The sequence below is a fragment of the Arachis hypogaea genome, chromosome 7, assembly GCF_003086295.3.
Source record: "Arachis hypogaea cultivar Tifrunner chromosome 7, arahy.Tifrunner.gnm2.J5K5, whole genome shotgun sequence".
NCBI lineage: Eukaryota > Viridiplantae > Streptophyta > Magnoliopsida > Fabales > Fabaceae > Arachis > Arachis hypogaea.
In genome coordinates, this window is record NC_092042.1 from 50923077 (window position 1) to 50944796 (window position 21720).

The window sequence follows — 21720 nt, forward strand, 5'->3', positions numbered from 1 at the left end:
CAATTTCAATGCATTAAACTTTTAGTTGATTGACTTTGGATAAAAAAGAAAATGTAAGGTGATTCTCTTATAGTTATACTCTTCATTGAGTGAAGTCTTGAAAGGGTACAAGAGTAAATAGATTAACCGACAAGTTCATTGATTCCCCCCTTTTTTTGTTTAAAGATTTTGTTTTTCTGAAATGGGTGTCTCCCATGATTTCTCACTTCATAGGTCAATGCTTTTGTGTCATTGAAATGTCTCCATTTGGTAATAATGTGTCTCTGTCTCTCTATGTTTGTGTGTGTGCATTTTCAAGTAATGTTTGTTTTTCTTACTTTGCTTTTGGTAATTCATTTGCTTTGGTTTTAGTTCTTGATTGTCACTGTTAAAAGTGCTTCTGAATTTGAGTGGTTGGTCATTTTTTGAACTTTGTCATTTGTTCAGAGAAACGAGATTGGGTTGGTTAGAGGCAAATACAGTGAATCTACACCAGTGTATCAGCTTTACGGATTCGTAAGTGTTCAGATCTGAACCATAATACATTATTCCTAATATACTTCGAGATTTAATTCCATGATATCAATTTTGATTTGAGGCACCCGCTTTTTCTTTCACTATTTTGTTTTTCTCCCTTTTTTTCACACCTTCGGAATAGAAAGCTCTATTTTTTTAATCTATTTAGCAATGCATATTCTGCGTTATTGAATTTTTAAAAATTTAAACTGGCATTCTACTTGTGTGAAGAATTGAAGTTCAAGTTTTTTCTTTTTTTTTCCATTTATTATTTCTCTGCTTGAATTATAATTATTTCTTTGAGGTATTGTGTGTGAAAAATCCACGTTTAAGCTTGCAAATGCAGTATTTCTTTCTATTCGCAAATGATGACAAATAGACAGGGACATCAGCACTCAAAGGAGAGTGATGACTTAGTCTAAAATGGGAATCTCTCTGATGCGTTTATATAAAATTTACAATCTGTTATTATATTTTTCGTATTAGCCATTTGTTTCATTTAGGGATTAAGCATTTTGATTTTATATTGCATCCTTTGTAGCTATCAGTGTATCACTCATTTTCTTATGGAGATGGTTATGGCAATGTGTGTTTATTTATTTTGTTCCCTAATGTGTTAATTTTCTGCTGATTTTTCATTTGTCAATGAATCTGATGTTAAAATCTATTTTATTTTTCAACATATGCATGTTATTGTTTTTACTCTATTGAAGAAACGATCGTTTTAACTTTTAAATCAATTTTCAAATTATACTTGGCCTTTGCTTAATGCAGATACCTTACTAATGGTTTGGCCAATAATGTATTCTATTGCACGTATTATCAGATATATGTATCTGATGAAATCTTAAATTGTCACTACCTCTGAGGCCATCCATCTTGTATAGTTAAATCTTTTTACTGGTCTTTGTTATTTGCACGTGTTGTTAGCTCACTCCTGCTTACATTCCTCTTATTTCTTCTTCCTTGGTGAAGTCATTGTTGTTTTCTCTAACCATGTTGGAGATCATTTTAGTGTCTGGTTTCTTCTGAGCATTTTGGTGCCAAGGATGATTAGCAAAATAATCATGGATGGAGCTGCTATTCAATGTGATACAAGTCTGATGATTGTAACTAAGAACGGAGATTTGAAGATTGCTTTTGTTGAAGTCTGACCACAGTTGGGCTCCAAAAGAATCTTATGAAATAAACCAATCTATGTTGGGGTAGATGGAGAGATCAACTTGCACAAAAAATATGGAATCAATGGAGGAGAAAACATCACGCTCAATAATTGAAATAATTTTTCTATGTGTGAGGTTGTCTGTCGTAATATTGATTTTATTTTGTTGATGTGTTTGTGTTCTTGTATAAGAGTTGTGCATGTATGCTTATTAGTGTTAGTAATTTTTTACTTTTGAGACTTCTTTGTAACTTTCATTTGGATAATAGTAATGCTTTTTTAGTAAATTTAATTGTGATAATATTAATTTTAATTAAAGATATTTGTTATTAGGGATATTTTAGTAAATTTGAAAAGATTAGAATTGATAATAATTTTAATTAAATATATTTTTATTAAGGATATTTTAGTAAATTTTTTATTAGAAGTATTTTTGTAAATTCAAAATGTAAAAAAATAATAATTTTAATTAAACATATTGTTATTAAGTAAAATTTAGAATCAATAATAATTTAACTAAAGATATTTGATATTGGGGGTATTTTAGTAAATTTAAAAAAATTAGAATCAATAATAATTTTAGTTAAACATATTTGATATCGGGGTATTTAAGTAAATTTTAAAAAAAAATTAGAATCAATAATAATTTTAGTTAAACATATTTGATATTGGGGGTATTTAAGTAAATTTAAAAAGAAATAGAATCAATAATAATTTTATTTGAACGTGTATTTTAGTAAATTTAAAAAAATTAGAACCAATAAACAACTTAACTAAAGATATTTGATATTAGGAGTATTTATTTTAGTAAATTCCAAAAAAATTAGAATCAATAATAATTTTAGCTAAACATATTTATTATTAGGGGTATTTTAGTAAATTTATTATTAGAGATATTTTCTAAATTAAAAAAAATAATGTAAACAAATAATATTTAATTAGCTTTATATTTAATTTTAGTCATTAATATTTTAATTTGAATGAGTAAGGGTCATTTTGACATATTACATAATATGACCAAGAAATTTAAACTCAACCAAACAAAAATTTAATCATTCCTAGGATTATTACATAACATTCCAAGACATTAAAATTTATAACCAAACATAAGTATCCTATATTCTAAGTAATCCTATTCCTAGACATTATATTCTAATATTCCTAAGAAAGACATTCCTATTAATAAAATTTAGGGCCCCGCTACACATACAAGCAAATAACGCATACAATCCTTACAAGTTGGTCCAACTCAGGTTTAATCCACGTGCACTCCCTCCCTTTAAATGGAGCGTCAATTTCACGCGCGTCACTCGAACGATTACGCTTCGAAAAAACCGCTCGTTATGGCTCACTCTTCCTCTTCTCCTTCAAAGATAACACAAATCCTCAAGTTTCGAGCAACATTCCAAACTGAAGAGACATTTGAACTCGTCGCAAATAATAGCAGAAACCATCAACAAAATATTATTCAAGGTACGTTATTGTTTTACTCATCTTGTACATTTTTCACATTTCTGTTTCTGATTTCGAAATCGAAGAACTATGTTTTACTGTTCTTCTATGTTCTTCTAGGTTTTATTGATCTTCTTGTTCTAAGAAATTGAACACATGGTGTAAATATATTTGATCCAATTATAAGTAAATTTTTTTTCCATAATTAAAATCTCACTAGTGTATTCAAAATGTCTGATTTACAGGTACTATAATATGAAGTGGTGATCCAGATAGATTGGAACCCATATATGACGGTCTGCATAGAGATCTGCATAATACACCCAAACACAGACTATAAATACACCCGATAAAAAATTAAATTTACACCTCTGCTGCAGATTTTAACCCAACACTACCTGAAAGCCACTTGTTGTCCACAAGATCAAAATTAATTAAACTCTCTTTGGTGTATTCAAAATGTCTGATTTACAGGTACTATAATATGAAGTGGTGATCCAGATAGATTGGAACCCATATATGACGGTCTGCATAGAAATCTGCATAATACACCCAAACACAGACTATAAATACACCCGATAAAAAATTAAATTTACACCTCTGCTGCAGATTTTAACCCACACTACCTGAAAGCCACTTGTTGTCCACAAGACCAAAATTAATTAAACTCTCTCTGGTGTATTCAAAATGTCTGATTTACAGGTATTATAATATGAAGTGGTGATCCAGATAGATTGGAACCCATATATGACGGTCTGCATAGAGATCTGCATAATACACCCAAACACAGACTATAAATACACCCGATAAAAAATTAAATTTACACCCCTGCTGCAGATTTTTAACCCAACACTACCTGAAAGCCACTTATTGTCCACAAGACCAAAATTAATTAAACTCTTTCTGGTGTATTCAAAATGTCTGATTTACAGGTACTATAATATGAAGTGGTGATCCAGATAGATTGGAACCCATATATGACGGTCTGCATAGAGATCTGCATAATACACCCAAACACAGACTATAAATACACCCGATAAAAAATTAAATTTACACCTCTGCTGCAGATTTTAACCCAACACTACCTGAAAGCTACTTGTTGTTCACAAGTCCAAAATTAATTAAACTCTCTCTAGTGTATTCAAAATGTCTGATTTACAGGTACTATAATATGAAGTGGTGATCCAGATAGATTGGAACCCATATATGACGGTCTGCATAGAGATCTGCATAATACACCCAAACACAGACTATAAATACACCCGATAAAAAATTAAATTTACACCTCTGCTGCAGATTTTAACCCAACACTACCTGAAAGCCACTTGTTGTCCACAAGATCAAAATTAATTAAACTCTCTCTAGTGTATTCAAAATGTCTGATTTACAGGTACTATAATATGAAGTGGTGATCCAGATAGATTGGAACCCATATATGACGGTCTGCATAGAGATCTGCATAATACACCCAAACACAGACTATAAATACACCCGATAAAAAATTAAATTTACACCTCTGCTGCAGATTTTAACCCAACACTAACTGAAATTCACTTGTTGTCCACAAGACCAAAATTAACTAAACTCTCTCTAGTGTATTCAAAATTTCTGATTTACAGGTACTATAATATGAAGTGGTGATCCAGATAGATTGGAACCCATATATGACGGTCTGCATAGAGATCTGCATAATACACCCAAACACAGACTATAAATACACCCGATAAGAAATTAAATTTACACCTCTGCTGCAGATTTGAACCCAACACTACATGAAAGCCATTTGTTGTCCACAAGTCCAAAGTTAATTAAACTCTCTCTGGTGTTTTCAAAATGTCTGATTTACAGGTACTATAATATGAAGTGGTGATCCAGATAGATTGGAACCCATATATGACGGTCTGCATAGAGATCTGCATAATACACCCAAACACAGACTATAAATACACCCGATAAAAAATTAAATTTACACCCCTGCTGCAGATTTTAACCCAACACTACCTGAAAGCCACTTGTTGTCCACAAGATCAAAATTAATTAAACTCTCTCTAGTGTATTCAAAATGTCTGATTTACAGGTACTATAATATGAAGTGGTGATCCAGATAGATTGGAACCCATATATGACGGTCTGCAAAGAGATCTGCATAATACACCCAAACACAGACTATAAATACACCCGATAAAAAATTAAATTTACACCTCTGCTGCAGATTTTAACCCAACACTACCTGAAAGCCACTTGTTGTCCACAAGATCAAAATTAATTAAACTCTCTCTAGTGTATTCAAAATGTCTGATTTACAGGTACTATAATATGAAGTGGTGATCCAGATAGATTGGAACCCATATATAACGGTCTGCATAGAGATCTGCATAATACACCCAAACACAGACTATAAATACACCCGATAAAAAATTAAATTTACACCTCTGCTGCAGATTTTAACCCAACACTAACTGAAATTCACTTGTTGTCCACAAGACCAAAATTAACTAAACTCTCTCTAGTGTATTCAAAATTTCTGATTTACAGGTACTATAATATGAAGTGGTGATCCAGATAGATTGGAACCCATATATGACGGTCTGCATAGAGATCTGCATAATACACCCAAACACAGACTATAAATACACCCGATAAAAAATTAAATTTACACCTCTGCTGCAGATTTGAACCCAACACTACATGAAAGCCACTTGTTGTCCACAAGACCAAAGTTAATTAAACTCTCTCTGGTGTTTTCAAAATGTCTGATTTACAGGTACTATAATATGAAGTGGTGATCCAGATAGATTGGAACCCATATATGACGGTCTGCATAGAGATCTGCATAATACACCCAAACACAGACTATAAATACACCCGATAAAAAATTAAATTTACACCCCTGCTGCAGATTTTAACCCAACACTACCTGAAAGCCACTTGTTGTCCACAAGATCAAAATTAATTAAACTCTCTCTAGTGTATTCAAAATGTCTGATTTACAGGTACTATAATATGAAGTGGTGATCCAGATAGATTGGAACCCATATATGACGGTCTGCATAGAGATCTGCATAATACACCCAAACACAGACTATAAATACACCCGATAAAAAATTAAATTTACACCTCTGCTGCAGATTTTATCCCAACACTAACTGAAATTCACTTGTTGTCCACAAGACCAAAATTAACTAAACTCTCTCTAGTGTATTCAAAATTTCTGATTTACAGGTACTATAATATGAAGTGGTGATCCAGATAGATTGGAACCCATATATGACGGTCTGCATAGAGATCTGCATAATACACCCAAACACAGACTATAAATACACCCGATAAAAAATTAAATTTACACCTCTGCTGCAGATTTGAACCCAACACTACATGAAAGCCACTTGTTGTCCACAAGACCAAAGTTAATTAAACTCTCTCTGGTGTTTTCAAAATGTCTGATTTACAGGTACTATAATATGAAGTGGTGATCCAGATAGATTGGAACCCATATATGACGGTCTGCATAGAGATCTGCATAATACACCCAAACACAGACTATAAATACACCCGATAAAAAATTAAATTTACACCCCTGCTGCAGATTTTAACCCAACACTACCTGAAAGCCACTTGTTGTCCACAAGACCAAAATTAATTAAACTCTCTCTGGTGTATTCAAAATGTCTGATTTACAGGTACTATAATATGAAGTGGTGATCCAGATAGATTGGAACCCATATATGACGGTCTGCATAGAGATCTGCATAATACACCCAAACACAGACTATAAATACACCCGATAAAAAATTAAATTTACACCTCTGCTGCAGATTTTAACCCAACACTACATGAAAGCCACTTGTTGTCCACAAGACCAAAGTTTAGCAGAAAATCATTCCAATTCCTATCAAATGAGTCTTTGCTATGAGAGTTTCATTTTCCCTCTCTGCTACATGTAATCAATTGATTCTTAATCTCGTTTTCCTTTCTATTTGTGCTCCGAACTCTTGTAGAAAAACCTGCAACCTTGGTATAGTTCCTTTAAAATTTTCCAGCATCTTCAAGGGTGGTAAAGGTCATTCCAACCTTCGGAACAAACTGGTCATCAACAACAGAGAGGTTGCAGAATATACCATGTCAAAAACTATAAATACACCATGTCAAAACGAAGCTGGAGTTACAGAGAGAAAAACTAACGTCAATGACGAAGAACAAACCAATGAGAAAGGAGAGGAAAAGAACGATCGAAAAATCAGGGGAAGACGCGCGAGAAGAAGAACGATGAAATTTGAAAAGAAAGAAAACAAAGAAGGAAACAAATCTTTTAAATTTGGTAGTTATACAAACGCGGAATCTTTGTATAGCGCATGTAAGTGACGTAGGAGTTGCAGCGCGTTTTAGTGGATTAGGCGTTAATGAACTTGTAATAGTTACAAGCCCTAATCGCTTGTATACTAAGCTTTTCTCTAAAATTTAATCTTTGAACCACACACTATTAGGACCTATCCGAAAATAAAGCTTAGCTTTTAGGAGATCAATTAATTAACATTCATATAATTAATGCTTATCAATTTTTTTACTGATCTTAATATTACTATCTTATTTAAATTATTTTTTTATTTTATTTTTGTATCTCCATGTTATAAGGCTTCTTTTAAAAGGTGTTAAGTTCTATCTAATTTCATTTTTTATATATTTTAGATTTATGTCATATATTAGTATCTATAATATCATATATCTTATTTATGATAACTATATTATAGTTTAGGATTTTTGTTAAAATACAAATAAACAAAACTAAAGAAAAAGTTTGAGTTTGATTTGTACATTGCCCGTTTCATCATTCCGTGAGAAGCACGAGTGATTATTATAGTATTAGATACCACAATATTATAATATACCTTTTCTACCCCTCGTGCTCCTCTTCCTTTTGCTCATTTTTCTCGTGCTGCTACATACATGCATAGTGGTGTTGTCTCTAGTGCCCACATTAGTGTGGTGATTATGGTGACTAAGGTCTATCAATCAATCCAAACTTGAAACGTGGCATGTTTGAAGTTATGAGAAGAAAAGTTTGATAAGATGTAATGATCATAAATGTACTAACGAAACACGGTAATAATTATAAATCAATAAACAACTACTAGTTAATATTTTTATAAAATCAATAAATTATTGTGAAATTTCAAAAATCAAAATTACAAAATTTGGGTAAAGTGGATCGAAAATTTGAAAAATTCTCAATTGCAATAGCAGAGGGTGTGATTCTCTTCAAGTTATAAAAAACCCTGTAATTACTAGACTAAATTTATTTTTTTGTAATATATTGTGTTTTTTATAAATATATTATTAACTATTAGACATATCCCTATTAATAATTTTATGTAATAACTTTTTTAGTCATGCAATTTTAAGATATTTTTTATTTTTTTATTCTAATAAATAATATTTATATTAATTTAATTTTTTATTTTATATTTATTTTTTTAAAATTAATTATTTTTTAATTATATATAATTATTTAAAAATAAATAAAAATTTTTTGTTAATCATAACATATTTTTGTTGTTAATAATTATATGACATTTATTAATATTAATATTTTTTAACATATATTTAAATAATATAATAGATATTAATTGATTAATAAATTAGAAAAAAATTAATCTAATATAAAAAATTAAATTTTATATAATTATTTAATTATGACCGAATTAACCAATTTAACTTGTGACTTACTAGTTGAATCAATAACTTAATGATCTAATTAATAATTTAGTTGGATCGATTGTCTGTTCGATTTTTATAACTATAATTTCGGTCCTTCAAATTTTAAAGCCATTAAAACAAATTAACATTTTTAACTTTCATAGATCATCAATTTATTTGCAATGCTATATGCATATTAACAAAAGAAAAAATTACCGTATTTAATGAGAATAAAATAAAATCTATTTATCATTTTTTTATTAGAGGTATGTCTCATAGTCACCACTAGCCACCATAAATGTGGCCACCATAGACTTAGCCATAGTATATAACTACTTCACACAACTTCTCCAATCCCAGCATTGGATCTAACTTCTTCCTTGCCCTTTTATTCCCCATTCGATCCATTCCCTTTTCTTAACGCACGGTAATTACACTCATCACCTCTCTTTTCAACGTGTTCCATTTTTCATGCTTGATTATTGTTTAACAACTAACAAGTGCTATGTTGCATGTGATCTAAGTCATTTCATAAGAACATGATTTGACTTAGAATTCTCATGTCCCCGAAGCTGACTTTTTTTTTTTATCTTAATTGTTTTGTGTTTTTTCTTGAAGTAAATTATTGCATATTTTGAGAAGCGAAAATGGCACGAAAGAAGATCAGAGAGTATGACTCTAAGAGGTTGTTGAAGGAACACTTCAAGAGACTCTCTGGCAAGGAGTTGCCCATCAAATCTATACAAGTAAGCAATGTTGGAAGTTTATTATAATATAATTTTTTATTGTAGTTTAATTATAATTATTCATAAATTATTAGTGACTTAATTTCATTCGTTGATTTTAATACATTACAAGAAACACGTCGAATAGCGGCGGTTTTAAATTGCCGCAAAATAACATACCAACCGTTTTAGAAATGTTGCTTGTTAGGGATCGAAATTTGATTTTGTGGCAATTCGACCAGTATAATTGCAGCAAATCAGATAACTGATTTTACAACAGTTGCAAAATCATCGCTATTTGTTCAGTGGATTTTTTCTCCATAACACATGAGATTTACCGTTTCTTATCGTATATACTTCTTGACTTCTCTAATCTTTTTTTATATCATGTGCAATGATTTCATTTGACCAAGGTTTTATTGTTGTTGTTATGTATGTTATACCAATATACTTTATCAACAAGTTGAAGCTACATTAGAAGTTTTGTTAGCTTCCGTTGTCTTGGAAAACAATAAGACCCTGTTTTTGTTTAAGGTCAATATGTTATGTCAATTATTTTGTCATATCTATGCTTTACTTATTTCAGTTTTTACGGATTGACAAAAATCAACTTTGAAAGATTTAAAATATTAACATAAATTTTATAAAATAACTAAAATTTCTATTTTCTGTATAAATTTATCAAAAAATAAAAATATAAATTTTAGAACTTTTTTACTTATATGAAAAAAATAAATTATAAAATAATGTTTTTTAGAATAAAAACAAAGATACCTAATATCTGAAACACATTTCTTGTTCCAGAACGTGATAGCAAGTAATCTGGATTTATTTTGTTGGCTTAGTATATAAATCATTAACTAATTTATAGTAAAATTTTAATGAACTATACTACGTGTACATTAAAATTAATCACTAAAGTTAGCTACTAGTATAAAATATATATTAAAAATAAATTAAATCACAATATATTTATACACAAATATATTGATAGTTGATTTGAGTGACTGATTTTAGTGTACAAATAATATTTTTAAATTTTAATAAAACATAGGTCTTTGTTATTGTCGACTTTTAGTATTGTAACTAATATTGTTAGTTGGTGCATGTCATAATATTATTTATCTTAAAAAATTAGGTGAATAGAAAAAAAAATATAAATAACTATATTTTTAATATATTTTTTTTATGTAAGAATCTCTTTTAGATCATAATATTTTAATATTATGTCATACTATCGCTTATTTCAAAAGCTTTAAGCGAATTAAAGAAACTTGATTATATCTTTGACATTGAGAGATATGAAGCACACAAGGCCTAAGATTACATCTTCCGTATTAATGATCTGCACCAATGCACCATACAATAATAATGCATTCGTCTGTTGTGTGTAATTATATTTCATCAGGTTACAAAGTACACGGATTTGAATGAGTTGGCAGAGAAGGAACCCTGGCTTTCATCTTCAAAGTTGGTTGTGAAACCTGACATGCTGTTTGGAAAGCGTGGCAAAAGTGGCTTGGTGGCCTTAAATTTGGATTTGCCACAAGTTGCTTCTTTTGTGAAAGACCGTCTTGGAAAACAAGTGCTTAATTAATTCTTATCTCCCCTGTCCTCCACAAGTCATTAATCCAACTAGTGAAAAATGCAATTTATTCTCACTTTTTAAATTTGAATATTATGTTTTAATGGTTAAAGCATAGTATTATTAGCCAAAACGGGTTAATATAAAGACATGAAATAAACTGGACTTAAATTTCTACTGTAAAATAAATTAAAATTTAGTATAATTTGAGCGTATTTTTTAAACTTTAAAAAATTTTAATTTGCAATTTCACCTCCTCAATTTATATTTTTCAAGTTAATTTTAAAAACTTTAATATTTTTCGTGGTGTTTTATTAGCACGATTCTCTATTAATAGAAGGATGATTTAGGGAAAAAAACAGAAAAAAAAAATATTTTTAACACAATTAAATATTTCAGAGAAATTAAATTATATATTTTAAGAGGTTAGTGATAAATTGCGTAGGAAGTAAAGTTTTGTGGTAATTTTTTTTCCCCATCAGATTATATTTCCCACTTTTTTATCGTAGGTTGAGATGGGTGGATGCAAAGGACCTATAACAACTTTTATTGTTGAACCTTTCATCCCACACAATGAAGAGTTTTACCTCAACATTGTCTCCGAGAGACTTGGGTACAGCATAAGCTTTTCAGAGTGTGGAGGAATTGAAATTGAAGAGAACTGGGACAAGGTGATAAAAATGAGGATTTTATTTATTTATTTATTTTTTACCTATGGATTAATCTATTTAATATCTATCTATCTATCTATCTACTTAATATATCTACTTAATATACTAAAAATAGAGTTTTAACCAAATTTATTGTGTGCTATTGATATTTAATAACATAAAGTATTATTTCACATAAGTAAATTTTCTTTGAATGTCGGAATAAACAGATTATTATAATAGGGCATTATCTACATGGATATATAGTATATATATATACTGACTAATAATTTTTTTTTTTGTTGAACTATATATACTAGCATAAGTAGATCTATTTTTGTATATCATGTTTCTGTTGATCAAATAATTATATATGTATTTTATTATTGTTTCTTGCATTTAAAAAAATTATAATTTACATATTGAATATATTAATTTTAATTTAACAAAGTAAGTGTTTCAGGTTAAGACTATATTTGTTCCAACAGGAGTGTCTCTTACATCAGAGAATATTGCCCCTCTTGTTGCAACCCTACCCTTGGAGGTATATTCACTTTACTTTATACTATTTTCGGTTCACAATATCTACTACTAAAAAAGTTATTTATTCATGTTTACAGATTAAGGGAGAAATTGAGGAATTTCTCAAGGTGATATTCAATCTATTTCAGGGTATATTACAAGATACATATTTACTTACTTAAATACCATTCAATAAGCTTTTGAAATTTGAAGACAAGTTCAACAATGATTAAAGATTTTAGTCTTTAACATATTGTTTTCCATCTTGTGTTAGATCTGGACTTCACTTTCTTAGAGATGAATCCTTTCACTTTGGTCAATGGAAATCCTTATCCTCTGGATATGAGAGGAGAGCTAGATGACACTGCTGCTTTCAAGAACTTCAAGAAGTTGGTTAATTACTTCCCACTAAAAACATTAACAACTATTATTTGACGAATAGAGAAATTATTGCACCCTATATTATTCTTTGATAGAGTGACATATGATCGTTTTATTTTAGGATAAGAAAAAAACCACAGTTTTATTTAGGGGTGTTCATGGATCGGATCCGATTCGCATATTCGCAGTATTTATCCGAATCCGATCTGAAAATTGCGGATATGGATTCGATCCGCAAGGCTTTCAGATCGGATCCGCACACTAATCGGATCGGATTGCAGATTTTGTGTTGGTATCCGCATATCCGCGTATCCGCAAAAAAAAAATAAATAAGTAAATATTCTTTTTATGTTTTATTTCAACTAATAATTATCATATATGTTGTATTATTTTAATTTATTATTTAAAAAAAGTACGTTTAATATTATTTTAAGAGTAAACATATTTAAAAAATAGAAAAAATAAATTTTATTGATATTTTTAATAAAAAATAAGCTTTTAAAAATATTTTTGTGTTTTGCGGATATATCCAATATCCGATCCGATCCGCAAATGTGCGGATCGGATCGAATCGAATCCAATCTTAAAAATTGCAGATATTGGATCCGATCCGATCCGATGATTTTAGTGCAGATCGGATCGAAATTTTGTCCATATCCGATTCGATCCGATCCGCGTTCACCCCTAGTTTTATTAGAAATGTCAGTATATCCACGGATGGAGCACAATCCACCTAAATTTTATGCATTAATTTAGGGTTCTAACAATCCAATTGGCCATTGAACCAAAAGTTTAAAAGTTCAACTAAAGATAAACTGAATATAATAAAGTGCTATATTTATGTATAAAATATATAATATTTTTTTATAATTTATTATTTTAAACTGGTTAACTTCGCCTATGTTATACTTTGCGATACATAGCCGGTCCCAAGTCCGGATAAAGGAGGAGGGTTGTGTTAGGTCTTCGACAACCAACATAAAAATATAGTCGAACCCCCATGACATGAATCAAAGACATTATTGGACTAAAACTAGGTCGTTGCTCAGAAGCAACCCGCTGTATGGCTCGAGTACGGTGTCAAATGAGCAAGAGCCGGTACATCGGTACCCGGATGTAGTGTTAAATGAGTGTTGGACGGCCAAAGGGGATCTCGAAGATAAGCTTAGTGTGGCAGAGATGAAGATGTTGAGATGGATGAGTGGTTATACGTGATTGGATAGAGTAAGGAACGAAGATATAAGGGAAAGAGTTGGAGTAACACCCATTGTGGAAAAGATGGTTGATTGAATCGCGTCTCAGGTGGTTTGGACATGTGAGAAGAAGACCGATAGAACACCCAGTCAGGAGGGTGGATGAGATGGAAGATGGACAAGGGGCGAAAGGCAGAGGAAGACCTAAGAAGACCATCCATGAGGTGGTTAAACGAGATCTATATGTAAACGGTCTCTCTGCAGATATGATATATGATAGAGTATAATGGCGTCGTTTGAGTTATGTAGCCGACGCCACCTAGTAGGACAAGACTTTGTTGTTGTTGTATTATTTTAAACTGGTTAACGACTAAAAAACTGTTTCAGTTTGACAAATTAACCGATTTTTTTTTAATTTTAACCGATTTATTACCAAGTGATTTTTATCTTAAATTAAATCGGTTTGATAACTAACACCTGGTTAACCGAATCAATCTGGTTCTTAGAACCATGCAATAATTTCTCCCCTATCTCTAATTCATATTTAAAAGTTGAAGCAATATATCTGCTTGTTCTTGTTATTTGCAGATGGGGGAACGTTGAATTTCCAATGCCATTTGGAAGGATTATGAGTACTACTGAGTCTTTTATTCATGGATTAGATGAAAAGGTGAAGGCATATACTTCAAATCTTATTATCTACAATCTTATCCATCGCATCTGATCTGTATATGGATCTCCAGGATTAATTGAATTCCTTGATTGGTACTAATCAAGAACCAGTAATAATCTTGCTTCCAACAATATCATGGGGCAGGGCCTATAAATGTTTACTCTAAAAAGATTTTTGTTTGCTTATTTCTCTGATGCCAGACAAGTGCATCTTTGAAGTTCACAGTTTTGAATCCGAAGGGCCGAATCTGGACAATGGTAGCTGGGGGAGGAGCTAGTGTCATCTATGCCGACACGGTTTGTTCATCTTTTTATTTGTTTATCTTTCAAATGAGATATTTTTTCTGGACCAAAATTTTATTTCTTTCTTTCTAACTGCATTTTATCCAAAATCGACACAATGATAGTTTACTCTCCAATTAATTGTTATATATATTCTTCGAATATCAAGCAAGCAAGAAAATCAACTGCTTAAGTACAAAATATAATTTAAAAAAAAAAAAAAAACAGGTAGGAGACCTTGGTTATGCACCTGAGCTCGGAAATTACGCAGAATACAGCGGCGCACCAAAGGAAGATGAGATCTTGCAGTATGCCAGAGTTGTAATTGATGTAATTAATCTTAATACTATTCTTGTTTGGTACTTAAATCATTTTACAATTTTCACATATATATATATATATATATATATATATATATATATATTATCAAAATGCATGCTAAAGTCTGAACTTGATACCACAGTGTGCAACTTCAAATCCTGATGGCGAAAAGCGTGCCCTTGTAATAGGCGGCGGAATAGCCAACTTCACAGATGTTGCTGCCACATTTAGCGGCATAATTCGAGCTCTAAAGGAGAAGGTAACCCTATGGATTGTTGAGCTTTTCTCTGATTCTAATATAATAACTTGTGGCAAAAGTTAACTGATTTTCCAGCGAATTGTTGCGAAAAACAGGAGCAAAAGCTAAGAGAAGCAAAGATGCACATATATGTGAGGAGAGGAGGTCCTAATTACCAGAAAGGTTTAGCGAAAATGCGCGCACTTGGAGAGGAGCTCGGCATCCCCATTGAGGTTATATACCTGAACATCTTCACTAATTCTAGAATAAATCCTCAATTTCATCCTAACCAAAAACACTAATGCGTGTTATGGTAGTTACAGTAACTATTCAAAGCTTTTTAATTTGAAAAGCAAATGACATCTAAATGTAAAAAAAAAATTAATTTTAAGTGTTGTTAAAAATTATTTAATTACCATAATTACTGTAGCCATAAATAGCATAGACTCCACCTAATATGAATGAGAGGACTAATATGTTCGATAAGAGACAAGTTTGTAAGTTTTAAATCTTGAGAAACTATTTTATCCTCCATGTGTTTTTTATGCTGATCAGAAAACTTGTTCGGACGAATCTTCTCTGATCTATTAATGGTATCTTTGCAGGTTTATGGACCTGAAGCCACAATGACTGGCATATGCAAACAAGCAATCCAGTGCATTACAGCTGCTGCATAAATTATGTACAATTCTTAGTCCAGTCTATTCTCATTGCTTGTTTCTTGATTCCTGGATTCCGTTTCTATTTCTCATCATTGAGGCATTTGATAAGTTAGAACTCAGTTTGTCACAAATCTACAATTCAGTGTATCATTATGTATAATTATGAGAGTACTATCCTGAAAATACAATAGAATAATGTAATTCATAATGTTAAGTCAAGTGCACATCTATGTTTCATATCTGTTCTTGTCTAGAACTGGATTCCGAGATATAGCTCGTCCACAACGAGAAGAATGTCGGCAAAGTCCTTGCTTAGTGTGTTGCGCTGCTGATTCCTCATCAGTTCGAGCAATGTGGAGAACCTGAAAAAAGGATTCCGACGCTCAAGTCAGCGTATAATCTCAAAGTACTAAAACTTAAAATCGGAATGCTCTCTTTCTGCTGTATTTTTCACGATGGCTTCTATAGCTCGCCTGTGCTCCTATTTATCATCAGGCAACGTTAACCATTTTCTTTTGTTTGTAAGCCAAGATTCGCGTGGCAGTTATAAGGCTACGTTTGTTTATGGTGGACAGAACACAAAGACATAGACAATACATATATAAAACGTATTTGGATAGAGAGACATGGACAATGGACATAGTGTCTCTGAGACACTTTTTTTTTTATTTTTGTGTCCACTTCTAAATGAAAGACACTGATAGACATGGAAATAAGAAGGTGGACACGGAATTTTTAATGAAAATTTTTTCTCTTTCTGCCCATAGTAATTTCTCATTATTCCCCTATTACCCCCTTTTATTATCTTGTGAAAAACCTAACCTAAGCTTGTCTACCGTCGTTTCCAGGTACTCTCCTTCTTGCTCTCTCTTTCTACTCTTGATCTTCTTCTTGCTCTTTTTGTCGTGATTTTATACTTCGTTCTGTTCTTCCTCTTCCTTTCACTTCTTTCACAATAATATCTTCTTCTTATTCTCTGTTTCTGTCTCTCTTCCTTCTTCTTCTTTTTACTGATTCTGTATCTTCTTTTTTGTTTCCGATTCATTTCTTTTTTTTTTAAATCTTCTTCTCTTTTCTGATCTTTTATCTTCTTATCTTTTTTTATTGATTTTTTGTGCAGTTAATATAATAACAATATTTCTAATAGCCAATTACCGCTTGTTCCTATTACAATTCTTGAAAGACTGTTCTTCTCTTTATCAGTCACATAACCAGATATTTGCATCTCTCCTTATTGCTTCTTATTTTTTATTTTTTTTGTTTCTATTCAAAAGAATTTCGTTCTGCTTTATTTTCATTTTTTTGTTTTTTATATTTTTATAATTTTTTAATCTGAAAATCATATAAGAAGAAGAGCTACATTCTTTTCTTTGACAAAATCTCAAATGTTTACAATGATAGCGTAAATAAATGAGAGAAAAAATTATTTTGAATTTTAATATGTTGATGTATTATGTTCATAATAAAAGAATGAATGAAAAAATTGTATTGAATTTGACTCTTATTATTAGTTTGAACTAAAAATCTATTCTTAATATATAAAAGTAGATACATAAGCATGCACCACATTACTTTTGAAATATTTCTTTTCTCCTACTAATGTCATGTCAGCAATATTGCTTACTTAGCACAACTTTAGAATCAACCACTCAATTTTTGTCAAATCAACTATTATTTTCAAATCAGCAAAAAAAATAAAATATACAAATAAAAAACTAAAAAATAAAATCCAATAAATTTGTAACCTTCAAATATATTGAATTCATATTCCTATATTTATTATATATTACCGTTATAAACAATACAATAAATTTATAACCGCAACAATTAATTCAGAAATTAAAAGTTTAAAAAATAAAAATATATTTTATTATTATAATTATGTTTATTATAATCATTTTAATTTTTTTCAATGAGTTATACCTCAAATAGCATAGTCTCCCATATTGGTCGCAAGTTCGAGTCTCTGTATCTTTGGTAAAAAAATAATCATTTTAATTTTTAGAAGTAACACTAGGTACAAAGAACTATTATTATAGTTTTTACTTATTATTAAAAATAAATTCTATTTTATTTTACCAATATAAATTTTAAAAAGAATATTTGAAAACTAGAAAAAAACAAATTTATTAAAAGAGTATCAAAACGAAACCAAAAAATATATGATATTAGACATACATTTTCATATATTAGATACATTTGTAGTATATAAGATGCATCATGCATGCATGTTTACCTCAAAATACTAATTAACTATTTTCTTTTTTTTTACTAAAAATATTTAACTTTTAGCTTTTGTTGCGTATATTTGTACATATAAGATGCATGGATACAAATCTAAATATATAATTATTACAATAATTATGTTGACCGCAACTCCATAAGTTTAGACTATTGACTCCGCAATTGCATTGCCAACTTTAGAATAATTATTATTTGGCACAATTTTAGACTCAATTACTCAATTCTCGCCAAATTAACTATTATTTTTAAATCAGTAAAATATATATATATATATATATATATATATAAAAATAACAAACTAAAAAATAGAATCCAATCAATTTGTAACCTCTAAATACATTGAATTCATATTCCTATATTTATTATATCTTACCGTTATAAACAATACAATAAATTTATAACCGCAACAATTAATTTATTAATTTTTATAAATAACTCACTAAGGGTATACAAATCTCATAATAATATTATTAATCATAATAAATTTTACGTTATAAGTATTTAAATTTCATACCATTTAAATTACATATATAAGTCTCTTATTACTATTCCTTCATATAACATCAAATTTAGCACAAAAAATTTATTTTCGAACTGCACATCTCAAACTTATTCAATAGAGCATCATTCTTTCAGAGCAGAACGATTAGAAATCGAATAACTATCCAAGATCTAATGGCCATGCAATGAGAATCTGATAATTAGGTATGACAAAAAAAACTCACAACATGAATCATACATTCATACTTACTCAAATACCATATACTTCACAATTTTAGCAACTATAAACGAAATTGATGACAAATTAGGATAGAACTATGTTAAATGTAAAAAGTGTTAGAAAAAAGCCTATAAAAAAAAAAGAAATAACTACATTTGTGGTACATGTAATCAAACACCACAATATCCAACAATAAGGTAACTCTATATACTTTTCATAATCTCATCTATCAAATTATTAGTTGCTAGCCCAATAGTTATTTTAGATTCAGAATTCAATTAAAGGTTTTAGATCAAAGTGTTACAACAACTTTTATACTATTTGATGGTGACGCAAAAAACTTATTGGGCACAACTGTTTCAAATCTAATGACATTTCAGAAAAATAACGACATTGAAGCACCACCCCATCAAGAGATTAAGGAGAAAGAAAACCATACAAATTCAAGATACATCTTCGGAAGAAGAACATATATACAAAGATAGAACCAAATAACACAATAGAAAGTGCATCAAACTCAACAATTCATAAAGAACATGTCTTCGAAAGAACCTACGACAAAAAGAAGAAAGCACCAACTCTAACAACTACGAAAAAAAGGAGGACGAGCACCACATAAGATGACTAAGTCCATCAACTAAAACAAATACAAAGATCAAACCACCAAATAAAAATGTCACTTTGTACAACTTCAACATCCAAATCTTTTGTACTACAAATTATTTAAAATAAAATACCTTATAAATTTAACTTCAATTTACACATATTTAATTTATTTCTACAAAACATAATAATTTTTAATATTTATTATATACTATCATTAATTAACCGTTCCGCGCATCGCACGGGTCTCATTCTAGTTAATATAATTAATGAGTTATGTTGATGTTGCTCTTATGGCTGCTGTGTTTATTGTTGTTGATAATTTTTAGAATGTGTTAATTATATAAGTTATTTTTTATCTGTTGATTAGGGAAGAATGAAACCATCGGATCGCTCTGAGCAATTTAGACGATTTATTTTTTTTATTTTATGATTCAGGCTGAACTTGAAGTAGTTACGATATTTGTTTTTATGTTTGCTTTTTTATATTTTAGGAATAGAGAAATTAATACTAATCCCTTAAGACGGAATGTATTAAACCACTTAATAGGAGGGGGCGATAGAAATTGTATTTGGGAAATTAGTATTATGTCTTATGTGTAATTTGTGTGTTAGGATGTGACATGTGATACATTTATTAGTTATGTGGTTCTAATTTAAATTTTGCCTTGAGTTTTTATTAGTGCAGATTTTTAATGCAGAATTTGACTTTATGTTAGTGCAGAATTTAGGATTTTTTTTCAATTTTGCATTGAGTTTATAGTGTACAATTTTGATGCAGAGAGAGACTGATTTGTTAGTGCAGAAATTTAATTTTATGTTAAGGCAAAATTTGGGATCAGAAATTGATTTAGTTACAGCATAAATCTAATTCTATGTTAGTGTAATATTGGTTTAAATTTTGACATAAATTGATTTACAGCATAAATCTAACTATGAAGAATATTTCATTGCATATGGTTGTCATTCTTTACAAGCCTGAATAAAATGAATCTTTTGTAACCAAAAACAAATTATAAATAATTTAATAGCTAGAATCTAGATTCTAAGTAATATTTTTCAATTGCTTTTGAACCCAGAAATCATATTCTTGAAGCATTTACTGTTACAGTATCTCATAATAAATAGTTTTGTATAAATCTGCAAAACACAAATGACCACAAAAAAATATTAAAAATATAATTAATTGTGTAATACTTTTGATTGCAGAATATTGAGCTATATAGTATGTGGGAGAAAACATCAAATTCCAACTATGAAGTGAGACGAAGACACTTTCAAAGTAAAACTTTGATATAAGATCTATGTTTGGTCCACCGCAACTGTGTTTGATTCACAAATGAGCTATTCTTATAATAAAAATTCCTTAATCAACCACAATACTATATTGGGGGCCAAATAGTGCATATTCTTATTCCATAAAACTCATACACAATAATTGATATACAATAATGAATATATAAACCATGCCTTTGAATTTTGCATTGTTCTTTTAAAATGCAGTGTTGTTCTGGTACTTGAAAGGTGAAATAAAAGATATTATATCAATTGAGAAATATGAATTGAGCAACTATTCATTGTTTTCCAGTTGCCAAAATAATTTGCAAGAAATTGAGGGTAATACCAAATTTTGCTTCCAAAATAGAAACAAAAAATGTGTTATTGAAGTAGGAGCATTTAACTCAAATATCAAATTCATTGCTTTTATAAACTCATAATTAACTGAGAAATCCAACTAAAATATCATATAAACATAAACATCAATGTAAGGCTCTTCCATCTAACTTTAGTAGTGTAACTAATCATCAACAAGAACAACACAGTCACAATCTTCAATAACAAAAAAATAGAGGACAATTGAATCTAGGCATAAACAGGATTCGACAATTGAATCAAGCATGTTCCTTTTTTCTGTTGTAGGAACAGTAAGAACGGAGAAAGAGATGTATTATAGAGTATATAGTAATAAATGGTTGAAATTTTCATGTTATAATTGTGAACAAGGAGCAGTTCAGAAATAGAATAATCAAAAAGGGAGATTTTTGAAACCCTAATTTCCTTTCCCAAATAAACTTTTTTCTGACATGTTTGTTCAAGGTTAAGCGAAAAATCAATTTA

At 29.9% G+C, this 21720-nt stretch overlaps 1 protein-coding gene and 2 non-coding genes across 3 annotated transcripts; all 3 read left to right on the forward strand.

Annotated features, from left to right (window-relative positions):
* Positions 1 to 853: 853 nt before the first annotated feature.
* Positions 854 to 940, forward strand: LOC112704335 (small nucleolar RNA R44/J54/Z268 family). Its single transcript, XR_003154967.1, has one exon. It is a non-coding gene; the product is annotated as a small nucleolar RNA R44/J54/Z268 family (small nucleolar RNA).
* Positions 941 to 1287: 347 nt separating this feature from the next.
* On the forward strand, positions 1288 to 1367 carry LOC112704348 (small nucleolar RNA snoR122). Its single transcript, XR_003154978.1, has one exon. It is a non-coding gene; the product is annotated as a small nucleolar RNA snoR122 (small nucleolar RNA).
* Positions 1368 to 9096: 7729 nt separating this feature from the next.
* On the forward strand, positions 9097 to 16273 carry LOC112703043 (ATP-citrate synthase alpha chain protein 1). The gene is made up of 13 exons (XM_025754349.3): positions 9097 to 9230; positions 9422 to 9549; positions 10937 to 11113; positions 11623 to 11784; positions 12227 to 12307; positions 12384 to 12435; positions 12560 to 12674; positions 14448 to 14529; positions 14733 to 14828; positions 15042 to 15143; positions 15277 to 15393; positions 15489 to 15605; positions 15978 to 16273. The coding sequence occupies exons 2-13, from the start codon at positions 9451 to 9453 to the stop codon at positions 16047 to 16049; spliced, it is 1272 nt and encodes a 423-aa protein (XP_025610134.1). The 5' UTR covers positions 9097 to 9230; positions 9422 to 9450; the 3' UTR covers positions 16050 to 16273.
* The last annotated feature ends 5447 nt before the right edge of the window (positions 16274 to 21720 follow it).